At 36.5% G+C, this 18141-nt stretch overlaps 2 protein-coding genes across 2 annotated transcripts; both read left to right on the top strand.

The window, feature by feature from the left end:
- Window positions 1-2324: 2324 nt before the first annotated feature.
- On the top strand, window positions 2325-5974 carry LOC119081679 (putative odorant receptor 83c). The gene is made up of 6 exons (XM_037190810.1): window positions 2325-2708; window positions 2768-3279; window positions 5203-5302; window positions 5363-5452; window positions 5520-5675; window positions 5834-5974. Exons 1-6 carry the CDS (start codon window positions 2325-2327, stop codon window positions 5885-5887), a joined length of 1296 nt encoding a protein of 431 aa, XP_037046705.1. The 3' UTR covers window positions 5888-5974.
- Window positions 5975-10532: 4558 nt separating this feature from the next.
- On the top strand, window positions 10533-14979 carry LOC119070557. Its single transcript, XM_037174964.1, has 5 exons — window positions 10533-10835; window positions 10895-11406; window positions 14534-14633; window positions 14778-14785; window positions 14848-14979. The coding sequence occupies exons 1-5, from the start codon at window positions 10644-10646 to the stop codon at window positions 14861-14863; spliced, it is 828 nt and encodes a 275-aa protein (XP_037030859.1). The 5' UTR covers window positions 10533-10643; the 3' UTR covers window positions 14864-14979.
- The last annotated feature ends 3162 nt before the right edge of the window (window positions 14980-18141 follow it).

Below are 18141 nucleotides of genomic sequence, written 5' to 3'. Positions count from 1 at the left end.
AACGAGCCGAAGGCGAGTGGAATATTGACTGAAGCCAAAACTATAATTTGCAAGCAATTACGTAAGGTATTTTATCTGCCTAGAACGTAGAACCATAATCTCGCAATTTATCAATCAATCCGACACCGTTTATTGACAGTCTCATGCCTCGACATTATTCGACCATGCATGTCGTTGTTATTATCGTTCGGCAGTATGAAGTATGTGTTGTATATCTTATCGGCAAGAGTTTTCTCTTCTATATTTACCAACAAGACATATGCTTCTCTTGCCAGTTTGAGGCCCGTGTCAGGGCCTATTTTAAGGACTTTAATTTCCCAAAAATTCCAAAATTTCACAAATTTCACAAAGATTCTTAAAATTTCTAAATTTTGTTTTCTGATAGATGACATTCTAAAGTAATCAGTTAAGCTCAAAGACATGTAAAACAAGTAAAAAGGCAGTAAAAACAACATTTACGATGCAATCTGTTGTATTTTTAGATAAAATGATGAAAAGTGATGGAAAAATTTGAGAATTTTTGGAAATTTAATTTCCTTAAAATAGGCCCTGCTTTGTACGCTCCACACGAATAACCGCCAAAGGCCCATACGATGTGCCCGTTCTAATATTCAGTCCGATTTCGTAGCGGAGACCCGATGCTTTGAACTTATGGCTAAACCACTGATCACTGAACGGTTTAGGCTCATTAATTTTAAACTCTATTAATCCAATGAACAGAAACAAGTTTGGCCAAAAACTGACGAGTCAAATCTTTTTCCCCAAATAATCTATAAAAGGAATGGTAGCATTGAATGGCCTTTGAACTTTAATTTTACATCCAAAAGTTTGGCTTTAAGGAAACGTTACCACATCCAATCTAGACAATAGGTCAACGTCCAAGTCCACTTCCTTATGGTCTTTTCATCAGCGCGGAGAATGTGACGACGGTTGTGTTCAGTACCGTACTGTTTACGAAACAATAGCGTCCACAACAAATGTTTTGGCGCGGCTCCTTCCGGTAGATTATTATTCAACATATTCCAGCAAATCGCGCATACCTCGGGTGTTACACCGAAAAAATACTTAAAGCGGCGTAATGCCACGTATGAGCTTCGCGTCATTGAGCTTTCCGTTAACATTAGTTTGTTGAATTTGTTTGTTGGTTCTGTTTGAATGAATGTTTTCTGTTTTTTGCTGCGCTTGGGTGTTTTCACAGCAGTTTTCCACTTTATTTCCCGATTTTCCATTCGAAATAAAAATAATTTTGTCTGAACCCGTGGCCTTGGCGCTAGAGCTCTGGACTCATAATCGAGAGGTCCCGTGTTCAAATCCGCAATATGTTGTGTAGCATGCTAGATTGAATGTGTTGTGTAGTGTAATGTGTGGTGTGTGTACATAGAAATAAATGAAAAACATAATTCACATTTTCGTCAATATCTCCACTATAACTCTATTTCGGAGTTTCATACTATATTAAAAGTAGTTCTAGGCCAAGACCTTTCAAATAGCATAGTGTCTGCTTAATGGGACGGATGTTTGTTTGATCAATTGGAGGCTGGATGCGTGGCATCTCTGTTAACCAAAATATCGTTTTATTCTGTCCATGATATTCTGTCCTGTTGAAATGTACATGTGTAAAGGTATGACCTACTTCCTAGAGCTTTGTCATTTCCTTGCTACTGTCGCCATGGCCTGATGAGAAGTGGTATTTTTGAACAGCATTTTAATGAATACGTCGAAAGACGTATTTAATACTTCTCACAGATCGAAACAGTGGCAAAAACCATTCGCATTTGCTCGGCCGTTTACCCTATATTGTCCACGGTATAGTATCAACACATTTAGCAAAATGTGGTGGAATGGTTTGAATGGGACGACGAAAAAAAACTTTCCCACACTACTCAATAACGGTGGAACGTTAATATATCATCAACATTTAAACAACCAATTTGCAGTAATTGAGTAAAAATGGGAAAGAAATATGGGTTGTAGCTGTTCAACAATCTCGTCCGATACTTATCAGTTTAAATTCAATGCTCGATCTTTCTGAAGTATTCAGTGAAATCACCCCCTAGACACCTCGACATATGTGAATGGCGTGAATAGTGTCACCCCCTTGAGTGAAATTCACTCCACATTTTGATTCGGAGCTGAGATAGCGGACGCAAGAATGGTCAATGCAAAAAACCATTTCATAAAGGTAACGATTCCGTGTTGTTGGAATCCATTTCAAGTAGATGACAGAAAAGGTATTTACTCACTAAGCCCCCGAGAAATGAGTTTTACGGATGATGCCAATGAAGTAGTGAAGTGAATAAAATCGGGTCAACCTGTGTCGAATCATGATCCTAAGTCTCTGTGATTCTACACACCTTGTGCCTGAAAAGGATCTACGACTCGGTTGCACAAACAACTATTATGTCATCGTGACTCATTATTATTTTCTTCTTCTCACTAATTTTAAGCTCAAAAAGAAAATTTTCAAGAAGAAAGAAGAAAAACATAGGACGGCTCACGATAGAATGATTGGAGTAATGCGATTTATCAACGCATGGGCATACGTTGCGGGGCTGCAATTCACAGATGATTGGAAAAGAAATGGCAGAATTGCGTTCGCTGTTTTAGTGAACTTTATAACGCTGTTATGTGGTGTCTACAGCGTATGGTATTATTTTCCGACAGAAAATACCTTCCTTGTGACGGGAGTGTTTGCCTTTAATGCTGTGGTATGTAGCTGTTTTATCATTTCAGATTTTCCCTGTGTTTAGACAGTGTTCATCCATAGGTTTGGGTAAAATTGATTGTTGTTGTTCTCAAACACGAGAGATTCATGTCGGTAGTGCAATTCATTTACAAAGTGTTTAAAAGCAACACATCAGGACCGCGGGACCGCATCCTCAGTAGAGTAACAAAGATAATTAATTATCATATGGCAATTAACATTTTCTGTTTTTTGGCGGGATATGTTTTCTACTCAGCTTTTCCGTTGTACGATTTTATTTTCAACGGAAAATTGACTTTAGTGTCTCCGGGGATAGTGCCATTGATTGACTGGACCAATATCCGAGGTTATTTCATTACAAACGGCTTCAATGTGTGTTCTGGGAGCTATTGCCTTACTGTTTGTATTGCCGTTAGTTCATTATTCTTCGCGTTTGTTGATGCATACGATGGCATGGTTTCTCTAATCGATAATGATTTTGGGACATTTAACGAAATGTGCGAAATAAAGCAATGCGGTATGGCGTACGATGCGGTGTTTCAAAATATAATAATTCAGTTAATGGACTTAGCAAGGTATATATAATACATATTCTTTAAAAAAAAAACTGAAAAAATGATCAAACTGGTGAATGTGAACGCGCCCCTAGTTGACTTCCGATCTTTTATTTACTAAATTCTGTACGACACTATTAGGGAACGTCAAATTCATGTTAAAGTTGGATAAAACATTTTTCCTTTTCGGTAAATTATCGTTAAATTAATGTCCCATTTTTAACAGTTATTTATCTACCAAGTATAACTTCGCCTCGGATCGACATGTAGTGCAAAAAAAAAAAATGGCGAGTTCTATAAAGAAAAAAATCTGTTGAAAACTTCAATATATTTGCGTCAAAATGATCTGCCCTAATTTGCAAAAGAAACTGAAGGTTCTTATGCAAATTATTTGTTGTCGTTTTTGCCGAGTAAAGTTTCTTATGAATTTTTTTCCGAGAAATTTTATTTAAAAAAAAGTTAAGTTTCTTATGTAAGTTAGGGCAGTGATGTGAACATTGGGCGCTTGAACAGTGGGAAATATAACGTTGTAGAAAATCGAAACATATTCTCGCTCTCTTCGCTCGTGATCACTGGAATCCTCCACTGTATCCACCTTTTATTGTCGAATACTTACCTAAAAAGCGACTAAAGGACATCTCAATCGATGAAAACTTTTAATGAAAACGAAAACCCAAACGAATAATTCAACTTTATTAAGTAGGGGTATGCAATGGATAAAGGATCAAGACTGGCGTGGTCCACAAAATTTTTTTATCATCCCTAGATGTCAAAAATCGATTTACGACTTGCGACAAATCGCACAAATCATAGAAACTAAATTTTCGAGTTTTCGGTCTTCCACCTATTTAGACCTAAACTAAAAGATTTCTTTGAAATTTTTGTTAGCTGTATTAGTGCTATTCTGTATTATACTAATTGGAGTCCATATACAGAAAAAATTAGATCTGGAAGAAGTTTGTCGGAAAAATATTTTTTGTGAGTTGCTAAAGTTGTACAATAATCAGTTTTTCAATCGGCAATATACTTTCTTGAAGATTATGGCTTGAAAAAATGTTTGCTATAGTTTCATCACATCCTTTTTTAACACTCTTATTAACAAGCTGATATAGGGTCGCCTTAAAAACTAATTACTGTTATGGAGTCCAGAGGTCATCCAGATTCTAGAGGTCTTGGGACTAAGCACACCGTAGAAAAGCAGTCTAGCTACTGGTCTAGTCTAGCCCTGGAGACAGTACAGATAGTAATGCGTAATTACTGTCTCGATCAATGCTGGTTTTTCGCATTTTCTGGGGGCACGACAACAAAGTATTGTACTGTCTTTCCAGGGCATTGGGATACATTCCTCGCCCTTAGGCATGTTCGATAATTCATTCGATTGATAAAATATCGATTATTTCCCTGAAATCAATATCAATCGAATGCTTTATCGATAATCGATAAATATCGACTGATAATCGGCAAATATAGACTGATAATTCGATTTTCAGTGAATATTTGTTGATTATCAGTCGATATTTATCGATTATCGATAAAACATTCGATTGATATAGTATCGATTATTTGGAAATTTTATCATCGATTGATGATATTTTTCAGTGAACATGCCTACGCCCTCAGCTCGAAATACATTCTTACCACACGCCTCAACAAAACTGCCGTTATTTGCATAAAAAACTTTTTCGAAAACTAAGACAAAAGAATTCTTCTGTTATATTTTTTGAAGAATGTCCCAGGAAGACCGTAATAATAGCAACAGACCTTATCAGCAAAGTTGAACTTGTAAATATCGGTCTGAAAATATGAAACATGACTGAATGATGTAATAAAGCCCCAAAAATAAACAATTAAATTACCTCGTATGCCTCACCAGTAATTTCAGTAAAAGGAAGTTTGTGATGCAAAAATATCGGTTTTATACTTAAACTTTCCTTCTTTTTTTAGATTTAGCCACTACATGAATGATCTCTACAACATCATAGCAACTGCACAAGTTGCAATGTCCTTTTTAGTAGTGGTGGTTGGACTAGCTGCATATGTAGCGGTATGATTGAAAGTTCAGGGCACCGCAGAGACACTTATCTAATCATTTCGTTTTTTGTAGTTCGGTTTCGTAAGTTGTATTGGGGCCGTTATAGTTTTTTATACTGAAATGTTAATGTACTGTTTCATTGGACAAATCCTAGACAACACGGTAGAATTCGCAAAAAAAAAATTAAATCGTTCACTAAATTGCATAAAATACCTGCTCTCGATTACAGAATGAGCGGGTTGTAGCTGTTATTTGCAACGCAAAGTGGTACACTTACAAAGTAAAATATCAAAAGGACATGATGGTGGCTTTGTACATAGCCCAAAATATGCACCCGATCCGTCTTGCTAACGTGTGCCCGCTTAACTTTGCGACTGGTCTAAATGTTAGTAGACATCGATAATTTATAAGAGAACCATGATGGCACTGATACGTTGAAAATTTAATTTAATCTCGTGGAAATTAGTGAACAAGTATCGGTCCACATCGGAATCATTTCTAGGTTTAAAAAAATACAGCTCGATTCAACTTTTTTACTTTCAGATAACCAAGAACATATACACTTTGACCATGTTTATGATGGAAATGTTTGACTAATTTGCTATAATCTATTCGTTTATTTATCGTCTGACTAATGCAGTTGACGGCACCAAAATATGTTTTATAACACTAATAAATTAAAGAATGACGATAGAATAATGCACATAATGCACTTCAACAACGCACTTCAACAACGCACTTCAAGCAAAAGTGGTACTCTAAATAGGGTACCGAAACTTGACAGTGCTCCATAAAAAATTTTACAATGTAAAAAGAGTGGGGATAAAATTTCATACAAAATAGTACTCTATTTGGCAGCTGTTATTAATAGCACTTTTGCTTGAAGTGCGTTGAATTCAAGCATGAGTAGTACTCAAAATAGATTACTGTGTATTGAACAAATTTTAACACTGTAAAGGAATCTGGAAAAATATTTTCATACAAAATAGTACTCCCGTATCACATGTTGTGGAGCGGGACGACGAAGCTATGCAATTCGTCAAAATTCTGACCAAGAAAATCGCAACAAAAACGCAGGAACCGATAGCTAGGTGATTCCTTCAACAACGGCTAAGCATGACGATTCAAAGAGGCAATGTTACGGCGGTAATGGACACGTTCAGGTCATGTGATAAGATGAAAGAGATTTTTTTATATTTTGACGTAATTTTGTATAAATGCCAAGTTTGCAATCGTTCTAATGCTGACGAATAATAAAAGAATCTAGCCACTGTGCGTTGAATCTAGTCGTCAATGTTCATATAGTTTCATTCCGAACGTCTTATCGAAGTGTTTGTCTCTACTTTTTGGATATCTTGAAGTCCTCCCGAATTCTAGCAAAACCAACAAAATATGCAGCTTCCTCGCCAATAGCTACTGTTATATATACAAACCTGATTTCCTTAAAAATTTGATAGTTTTTCTAGTCTCGTGATACCTCTCATTTGACATATTGAACACCATTTTTAAGTCAAAACATTCAGCGATATGCTTGAAAAACAAGCAGAACACGCTATTTTGCTTCCATTATCCAATAGCTACTGATCGACTACCCAGATATTCCTAAAACTAAACGATTCTGATTCGTATAGTCAGAGGGATTCTTCTGAAAAACAGAAGACCGAAATCGGACGCATTTTCTATTGGAATATTTTATAAGTACCTAGAAAGGTATTCGACCCCAGAAGCCAAAACCACTTTCAAAAAAATTCTTCGAAGCTTGTGTGGCTAGTGTGAGGTGATCGAAAACCGAAAACTTTTCTTACAAAAATTTCTCCAGTTACACGAGCCGTACAGGATCGTGTGGGGTATCATGAGAAAGGTAATTGCATGTACTTGACACCCCACACGACCATGAACGTTTCGAGTACCTCGAGAAATTTCTGTAAGAAAAGTGTAAGTTTTCAGTCTTTTTTCGGTTGAAAACTTCAACTGTACATATCTCAGTGTAGATGAATTTTAAACCCAATAAGACCCAATTGCCCTGGAAGTATATGCAATTACCTTTCTAATGACACCCCGCACGACCCTGTACGGCTCGTGTAACTGCAGACATTTTTGTAAGAAAAGTGCAGGTTTTCGGTTTTTGATGACCTCATACCAGCCACAAAAGCTTCGAAGAATTTTTTTGAAAGTGGTTTTGGCTTCTGGGGTCGAATACTTTACTGGGCACATATAAAAAATTCCAATAGAAAATGCGTCCGATTTCGGTCTTCTGTTTTTCAGAAGAATCCCTCTCAATACCTTTCATTTGACATATCGCACACGATTTTTGAGCAAAAAAATTCAGAGATATACTTGAAAAACCAGTTAAGTCAAAAACAGGCAAAACAAGCTCACTTTGCTAACTTTCTCGCCTATAACTACTGATCGACGTGATCAACTAATTCGATTTTGCTATTCGGATTTGTCTCGTCAATACCTTTCATTTGATCACGACAGAGAAAAATAAACTTTACTCTGTCGTGATTTGATATATCGCACACGAATTTTGAGCGAAAACATCCGGAGATATGTTTGAAAAACTAGTGAAAATCGGGCAAAACAAAAACGCTGCTAGAAAGTTAGGTGGGCACTCAAAATAGAGGTAAACAACGCAAAGTTAAAAAAAAAGTTGTATATTAGGTCTCAAAGCAGTTAATACAAACGAATTGGCTCGAAATGCATCAAGAACTGATTTCATAAACAAGCATTCTGAATGCATTTCGAACTCATTTCAAAACAAACACTTTGACAAGGAATGAAATGACAACATCAATCGATGTGTTGACTTCGGTGTTGACATTTCATATTTTTTGTGGGGTATGTTTACCCCTGTTTTTCGACGGGAAACATGCAAATATGCCGACTGTTTCGAGACCAAACATAACAAAAAATTATAACTTTTACGTTGTTTACCTCTGTTTGCGTGCCCTCCTAACTTTTTAGCGTAATCACATTGTCGCTACCCAACTGGAAGTCGAGTTCCCGAAATGAGACGATACAAACTATTAAATTGTTAGGAAAATCAGGTTTGCACTTAAAATAGTCGCTATTGGCGAGAAAGCAAGAAGAACTGCATATGAAACATAAGCCGAAATGGAAAGAAGCAGCAATTCTGTACAAGGACCGAAACCATAAATCGAGACAGAAATCAAATTGAAGTTTGGAAATAAAATTTTTGTTGTACGCGCCCTAATGAGATTCGAACCCGAGACCTCTTGCGTATGAAGCAAGCGGTCAACGATCTGAACCACCGGACTGAACCAGTCTCGGGTTCGAATCTCATTAGGGCGCGTACATACAACAAAAATTTTATTTCCAAATTTCAATTTGATTTCTCATACTCTTCAATTTCAAAAATTAGTCTAACGATCGGTGTGTCCGAAGCAATACAACATCCAGAATAATAAATCGAGACATTTTCCATTTTTCTGAATCATGCTCCCAGATAGCGTAGAGAGTCGACTTTTTCCATGTTCATTCCGTTGATGCTCACTTCCATCATTTTGGCATCCGATCTAAGTTTACGATTAGTGTCTGAGCAGCGACCGATAATATTCAGCATTTGACTCTTATCTTCACAGATGTTTAATTTCCAGCATTTGAAACAATCGGCGATGCGACGAAGGTATGAGTTGAAGGTTTGCTTAGCTAGTTGGCACTGCCGGTGTGTACGGTAGAACAGCGAATCATCAGCGAATTGAGCAGAAGTTTTTCACTAGCCTAATAATATGTGTATGTTTCTAGTCTCGGATGTTCAACCAGTCCGAGAACCAGTCATATTTAGGACCGAAGACGATTAAACAATTATACGGCCTTGATATGGACACATTATTATCACGGCCATATGATTAATTTCGATTTTAAATATGACTGGCTCATCCGTCGATAGGCATTTACACATATCTCTAATTATTAGGCTCGTGAAAAACTTTACTACAAGCGCTACTATCTAATTATTAGTACAATGGTTTATTCAGGACAGCATAATACGCAATTATCCTTCTTTTATTGTAAGGGGATGATTGTAATATGTAAACATGAATTAACACATTGATAATCACATAGTAAGGGTAGGTAAGGTAAAGTTTCTCACAAGTTTAATTTTTTTTTTAATTTTTACCTTATAAGTTTACGTAAAACTTATGATTTCCCGCACCTTTTGTACGGAGAAGTTATTTGTAATTTCCAGACTTTATGTCAACTTTTAAGCGAAAGTCGCATTTCCGGATAGGACTCATGATTTCCTCGGTAAATCCGAATAGGAGGATCAAAAGGTGGTTCTGTCGGTAACACTTTGTGCTACCAAAGTTCCAACGTTTTTATCCTTCTGGTCGTGTGCAAAGGCACCAGGCTTGATTGTGTCAGGTCAGGTTGAGCTAAATCGATTAGATTCGGATGGTAGAAAATTGATAAACCAGAATGTTCGGGAATTCTAAGACATTTTTGTAATTTTGGTATAATGCCCTGGAAGAGACATCTAAAGTTTCAATAAACCTAAGAAATTCTCCTATAATGTCCACGGAATAGTATACCGCGTACCAACACACTTAGCTAAGTGTGGTGGAATGGGATGACTGTTTTATTACATGAAAAGGGGGAACAGTGAAGTCTGAGGTTGTTAGAGAGTTTCGTTGATTAAAATCCACTGCTAGATTTTAAAAAAAAACTATTCGTGAGTCCCGTACTACTAACGGTGGAACGTTTCTATATCATCAACAATTAAACAGAAAATTGCAGTAAATAAGTAAATATAGAAAAGGAGGTATATGTTCAACAATCTCGTTCGATACTCATTAGTTTAAATTCACTGTTCGATCTTTCTGAAACCATCAGGTGAATTCAGTCTACATTTTCATACGATAGTAGAGAACGGACGCAAGAATGGTCAATGTAAAAAACAATTTTTCAAAGGTAACGTCAAAAACTCCACGTGTTGTGATCTTGTTTTAAATTTTTCATTTTGCCAAGTGTGACTTGTTACCACACAAGGCAAAATACAAAGGTGCAAACAATTGCGTAAAGTTATATTACTCACTAAACCCCGGGATATGACTTTTAACACTCACATGTCAATGAAGTGATGATTCATTTCCCGGGGACTTAGTGACGTTGTCGTGACGAAATATGTCGTATAATGACCCTAAGGCTCAAAAATGTTGCTCTGTGATTCTACACACCTTGTGCCTAAAAATGATCTGCCACAAATAACTATTATGTCATCGTGACTCATTATTATTTTCTCCTTCTAAATAATTTTAAGCTCAAAGACAAAATTTTCAAGAAGAAAGAAGAAAAACATAGGACGGCTCTCGATAGATTGAATGGAGTAATGCGATTTATCAACGCATGGGCATACGTTGCGGGGCTGCAATTCACAGATGATTGGAAAAGAAATGGCAGAATTGCGTTCGCTGTTTTAGTGAACTTTATAACGCTGTCTTGTGGTTTCTACAGCGTATGGTATTATTTTCCGACAGAAAATAGCTTCCTCGTGACGGGAATGTTTGCCTTTAATGCTGTGGTATGTTGATGTTTAATCATTTCAGATTTTCCCTGTGTTTAGACAGTGTTCATCCATAGGTTTGGGTAAAATTGATTGTTGTTGTTCTCAACCACGAGAGATTCATGTCGGTAGTGCAATTCATTTACAAAGTGTTTAAAAGCAACACATCAGGACCGCGGGACCGCATCCTCAGTAGAGTAACAAAGATAATTAATTATCATATGGCAATTAACCTTTCCAGTTTTTTGGCTGGATATGTTTTCTACTCAGCTTTTCCGTTGTACGATTTCATTTTCAACGGAAAATCGACTTTAGTGTCTCCGTTGTTAGTGCCATTGATTGACTGGACCAATCTTCGAGGCTACTTCATTACAACCGGCTTCAATGTATTTGCTGTGAGCTATTGCCTTACTGTTTGTATTGCCGTTAGTTCATTATTCTTCGCGTTTGTTGATGCATACGATGGCATGGTTTCTCTAATCGATAAAGATTTTGGGGCATTCAGCGAAATGTGCAAAATAAAGCAATGCGGTATGGCGTACGATGCGGTGTTTCAAAATATAATAATTCAGTTAATGGACTTAGCAAGGTATGGAAAACAGCACACATAACATCTTCTTTAATAAACGAGCCGTCAGAACAGTCGGAGCGTTTGCTGCGACTGAGCCCCGTACAAACCCGTACATCTATTGCGTACGTGACCCTAGTTCGTCCGTCGCCCTACTCTTACCGTAAGCCTACTGGGTTGCTAGGAATCTCGCGCCGGGGCATTCACAACGATTCATATTTTGACACATTTTGTATAAGGAAGATGTCAATTTGTGAATTATTGTGAATGACGCGGCGCGAGATTCCTTAACACCGCCTACTGCGCCCGTAAACGTCGGTAAAGTAGAATTCTTATGAAATGTGTACGTCTTAAAAATTGCCCATAGCGCAATTACGAAGCCCCGTACGACGTTCCTTTCAAATAAAACAAAAATTTCGAATTGACCTAAAATTAAGTAAGTATCATTTTCACCGATTTATATTGATTTTACAAAAATCCAAAATGGCGGCCGACGGCCATTTTGTTAGGAGGTAGAAAGTAGTACGGCTGCTTTACATTCGTTAGTACCTTTCAAACAAAAAAAAATTTGAAATTCGGTCAAAGTTTACTCGAGATATTAACAAAAAACACCACCTTCACTGTACGGCCGAGTAGCCACATATAAGGTCACTCCAAGAGACCTAGCTCACGCTCCGGTGAATCGAATTTCATAAACTTTTTTTTCCCTGATTGGTACGGTCAATACCTATCTAATAAAGCAAAATCCATCTGAATACGTTCAAATTTGGCCAACCTACAAGCAAAAACGGCTTGCCGCCTTGTACCTAGTTCACACCAAGGGGTCTAACTCACGAGTCGGTCATCCAATTTTCATAAACTTTTTTTTTGTCGATCGGTATTGTAAATACCTTTCATTTGACGTATCACTTACAAGTGTAGTGCTTAAATGTCTGGAGATATCACTATTTTGACTATCTTTCAGGGAATTTTTTTTTTTTTTAAATCGGATTTGATTTACTCAAGATATCGACGTGACAGACGGACGGACGGACGGACGGACAAAATTTTTTATTGCGGATTCGTTATCTATGAACATAGGCAAACACTTTGCCCTTACCGTCTGCTTCGAATTCCATCAATTACACACGGCATCGTAATCCTATAAGCCCCTTCGTACTTCGTACGGGGCTAAAAAGGGCTGAAAAAAGGATCTGATTGTCGTCTGGTGAATGTGAACGTGGCCCTAGTGAAATCTGCCGCACTACTAGCCGCCTTATAAGTTGATTTCCGATCTGTTTAATTTGCAAAATTCTGTAAGACACTAGCGACGTAAATTACGTCAAGTAATAACGAATATGTATTTGAACCTCATTCGATTTATGGTAAAGTTGGGTAAAACAGTTGGGTAAACCACACTTTTTTAGTTCTCTCTCAGCAGACCTTGCAGACAGGTCTAGGGACCCAGGCGATGTTTTCCTTAATGTTGGAGTTTATTTATGTTATTCGTCAAAGAGAGAAATTTGATACGAAGGCGGAGCTTACTCTCCGTATCAACGAGTAGTGAATGCACATCGAACGATCAACTCGTTCGGCTTTATATCGCGTATTTCGATTTATTTTTTATTCTCATTCTTCTTCTATACATTCAAGTTCAACCTTGAACGGTGTGTATTACATTTGGTTTCGTTGTTTGCGTATTTCATGGTGTGACGAGTGTAAAATTGTGTGCATCACAGGATTGAAACCACTCAATCACAGTACTTATGCAAAAAACTATTCTCTCGGTATACGAATTCACACGTATACTGTAATTTTGTGGTTTCAATGCAAGTGATGCAAATAACTATTTCTTTCTCGGTAAATAGAGTAAGGAGTTTGTTTCTCTCACTATTCGTTTGTCAAGATAGTTGCCACCGGTTAGCGGTGGGTTTTGATTTTCATTTTTACAAGTTTGCACAACATTGGTACATTATACCAACTGAAAACCAGTGCTTCCACCTACGTAATAAACACACACTTAATGCGCTAACCTTAATCTATTGTCCCATTTTTAATAGTTTTTTTTTATATATTGACTTCGCCTCGGATCGACATTTACATTGTAATAACATATCGTGAAAGTATTGAAATTCAAGACGGAAATGAACTATTTCTATGCAAAATATTTTCGCCCACTTAGATATGTATATGGCGAGTTCTATAAAGAAAAGGAATAAAAAAAGTTTGACATTTACGTGAAAATGATGTAAAAACCATAAGAAATGACACATATTTTGATCATAGGGTAGTCAATGACTACTAGTCATATACGACTGTGTAATGATTATAACTAAACTGAAATCGATTTTGGTTTTAAAGGTGTGTGGAAGGTAGAATTTCGAGCCGAAGCCGGGGAATATGTATTTTGTTGTCTTGCGGCCAGAAAATACGAAAAATTGGTTTTCGTTTACGCAAGACAACAAATATTTATTATAATAGCCACAACGACAACGGAGTGGAACTCGCCATATGATCCATGACATTTGAAAAAAAAAAATGAAAATTGAACTTGCGAAGATTGTTCTGTTAAGTAAATGGACAATATGAACGTGTTAAAACTGCATTTTTGAAGACGACAATTTCAAAAGAATTTAAAGTTTGGCTCTCGGTTACATCGGATACATATAGCGTCATAAAAATAACAGAAAAATACACTTTTTGACCACTTTTGACTGTTCTTGGCCTAGATATGGCACATTTGCCACATTTCTTGGATTGATGGAGTTTTATGAGTGGCACAACAAAATTACCAATCAAATGTGGAAATGTGAACAAATGCGAAACAGCTAATTTAACACGTTCATTCTATCGAGTTTCTTCATATTATCCATTTACTGATCAGCACAATCTTCCGAAGTTCCATTTTCATTTTTTTCAAATATGAGTTTGAAGAGGCACTGTGAAAATTATTAACGATTCCCGCAACTCTCTGTACTTGAGAATTTTTTTTATGCACATGCCATCTACTGTAATCTAAACAAATATAATGAGTATTTATTACACAAATTCTTGCTAAAATCTCGCTGCCTCTGACTGTATGCCTCGCCATTAATTACAGTAAAAAAGTTTCTTCCATAATGTGATGCAAAAATTTAGGTTTTACATTCAAATTTTCCTTCTTTTTTAGATTTAGCCACTACATGAATGATCTTTACAACATCATAGCAACTGCACAAGTTGCAATGTCCTTTTTAGTGGTGGTGATGGCACTAGCTGCATATTTAGCAGTATGATTGAAAGTTCAGGGCACCGTAGAAGACACTTATCTAAATCATTTCGTTTTTTTTAGTTCGGTTTCGTAAATTGCATCGGGGGCGCTATAGTTTTTTATACTGAAATGTTAATGTACTGTTCCATTGGACAAATCCTAGACAACACGGTAGAATTCGCAACTTTTATTAAACAATCACTAAATTGCATTAGTTTCCTGCTCGATTACAGAATGAGCGGGTTGTAGCTGTTATTTGCAACGCAAAGTGGTACACTTACAAAGTAAAATATCAAAAGGACATGATGGTGGCTTTGTACATAGCCCAAAATATGCACCCGATCCGTCTTGCAAACGTGTACCCGCTTAACTTTGCGACTGGTCTAAATGTTAGTAGACATCGATAATTTATAAGAGAACCATGATGGGACTGATACGTTGAAAATTTAATTTAATCTCGTGGAAATTAGTGAACAAGTATCGGTCCACATCGGAATCATTTCTAGGTTTAAAAAAATACAGCTCGATTCAACTTTCTTACTTTCAGATAACCAAGAACATATATACTTTGACCATGTTTATGATGGAAATGTTTGACTAATTTGCTATAATCTATTCGTTTATTTATCGTCTGACTAATGCAGTTGACGGCACCAAAATATGTTTTATAACACTAATAAATTAAACAATCACATTACACTGTAAAGGAATCTGAAAAAACTATTCATACAAAATAGTACTTTATTTGGCAGCTGTCACTCGAAGCACATTTGCTTGAAGTGCGTTGACATAATCTTAACTTATGGAGCACTCGTTCTCAACATAAATGGAAAAATATAGTACACAAATACACTGATAAAAAATTTCGTCAACACATGTCCAGTAGGGTGTGTCGATTTCAATTTTTTTTAGTCATTCCTGGTTCCGCCCTACCGCGATTCACCCTCGCACTAGCAATAATAATCAGCCAAATTTTTTTTTATAAGTCAATATAAGCTTGCACCGTCTCTTTTTCAAAAATTTTCGAGCTACACGAGATACTTGGATTATGGGTCCGAACCAAAAAAAATCTACAGATGCTTTTGCAGAGTTTTCACTCTGTACGGCATCTAGAGGGTCTACTAGAACATACAAAAATTAAAAAAAGTTAAAAAAATGTTTTACCGTCATTTTGGTGTAGCACCAAGTTTCACCGAGGTGGAATTTTCAAGAATTTTGTATGTGAAAAAATCATCTCTTCTGGGTAAATTTTATTCAAGCTATTGTTGTGATAGCTCATTTTGTAGGGTTTTCAATAGCGAATCTAGCAAGCGTACACTTTCGATAGGTAAATCTAAAAATTTATTGGTTTCGCTGTTGGAAGGCTCAAAAACGGGGCATTATTCAAATTGTTTGCTCTGAAGTTTTAAGAGTTTAAGAGTTTTAATTCGGATTGCACCTGTGTAAGCTTATTTTCTTGTATGCTAAAAATTTACATTCACGAAACATACTTGACCGAAATAGTTGTAATATTGCCACGACAATTAATAACTCAGTTAGGAGGACAACAAATTTATTTATAAATAAATTTGTTGTTTGGTTGTCCTCATCATCTGCCATTTGTGACGCAATTTTTTTAATATAAAGAATTGGTGTTAAAGTTAAATTTTTGCGTATCGGAGCCTTGAGCGTCACCCTTTCTGATATCAATACTTTTGTAAGTAAAGGACTTGCGTCACCCTTCCTCTTCTAAGAGGTTTTTGTCTGATATCAGTACTTTTGTAAGTTTTAGGGTTAAAGCGCCAGTTATAACATATCAAAAGTTTTTATTTAGAGACGAAGAAAGCAGTTTTATATGTCCCGTAACACAAAAGATAATACCAAAACCACATTTGAAACAGGAAAATCCAACTACCCGACAATTTTCATATTTGCCACTGTTTTATACTTCTAAAACACTGAGACTTTGTCGAAGACACCAACCTTAAAATTGAAACACTTTTCCAGTTTATGTCATTTCGCCCGTATTCTACTCCCAAAACTGTGAGACTTTGCCGAAGACCACAATTGTTCACCTGCCATGCATTTCGAAAAAAGTCCAAAAACATAAAATTGAAACACTTTTCCAGTTTTGGTCATTTCGCCCGTATTTTACTCCCAAAACTCTGAGACTTTGCCTAAGACACCAATTCTCCAACTGCCACAGTTCCCGAGATAAGTCTAAAAAACTGATAGTGACCAAATTTTTGCAGTTTTTGCACATACGGTCATTTTCTACTCTAAAACTGAAAGTAAAAAACTTTCCAATTTCATCTCCAAACAGCCAACATAATATCATAACAGATCGAGAAACACGTTCATTTTACATGTAAATATATGGGGCTTGTATGGGAACTTCCGAAAGCCCTAGCTCCTAAACGAGATCATGTCGACACAATTTTTTTTGGTCTTAGAATCATGCCCAGAAACTACTCCCAAAATTTCAGCAAAATCGTAGGAGCCGTTCTCGAGATAGATTCCACAAGCAAACAAGCAAACAAAGGTTGGTAAAATTCATTATTTCAGAATGGGTCAAATCTGACCATTCACATAGAAAAATGTAGATTTTGAAGTGCAATATCTCGGCCAAATCTTAACCTTATGTAACGTGCGATAGCTCGTTGAAATCGTATTGACGCCCAGAACCACGATTACCATACTTTAAGAGTCGTGGGAGCCAAGGGGGAAAAGTCAAGAAGTTGCTGTATATATGTTCCTTAGTCCGTAAATTTTTTTTTTTAATTTTTTGTAGTGTGGACTTGCGTCACGCCTGCTTACTAACGTGCAGGCATGATGGCTGGAAGACAGCTTAATTTCTACCTTACTTCGAATATGTTTATTCCAACGTCTGACATGTATATCATCGTACATGTTCGACGCATAAACATAAGAGTGACACGAATAGTCACGAGCAGTATGTATTATGATTATACGTCGGACAGGTACGATATACATGTCAGACGTTGGTGTATACATATCCGAAGTAAGGCAGAAATGCCAGCCATTTCATACATACTGGACGTTACAATATGTAACGAAATTTCTTTATCAGTTCACATTTACACTTTGGCATGTAACAACTTTTGTCCTAATTTTTACGATCATTTGACATATTGAAATATTTTCCTGATTAAATCACGTCGATATTATTGACTGTTTCAGTGCCAACAAACTTGAAGCTTAGTCGATGAATATATTTCGTTCTTTAAATTTAATGCACTGTCAACTAGCTACAATTTGCATATGTCTCTGTATAGGACTGAAAGTCATGGGTCTTATGGTTGATAAACGCTCTAAAATGTTTGTCACACAATGTTCACTACTACGATTGAAAATGCATGAAAATAGTATGACCAAAAACCTTAATGCTAAAAACAAACGAGACATTCAAAACATGTTTTGGTCCTTGTTTTCATGACGAAATTATCGCAACTGTCAAATGAAGTTAGAAATTTCTCTATCAAGAATTACAATTGCTGCATTTGTCAATGAAAACTAGGATCAATAGT

Source organism: Bradysia coprophila, chromosome II, assembly GCF_014529535.1.
Source record: "Bradysia coprophila strain Holo2 chromosome II, BU_Bcop_v1, whole genome shotgun sequence".
Lineage (NCBI taxonomy): Eukaryota > Metazoa > Arthropoda > Insecta > Diptera > Sciaridae > Bradysia > Bradysia coprophila.
Note: the sequence above shows the minus strand (reverse complement) of the source record. Positions and strands in the feature narration are given on the sequence as shown.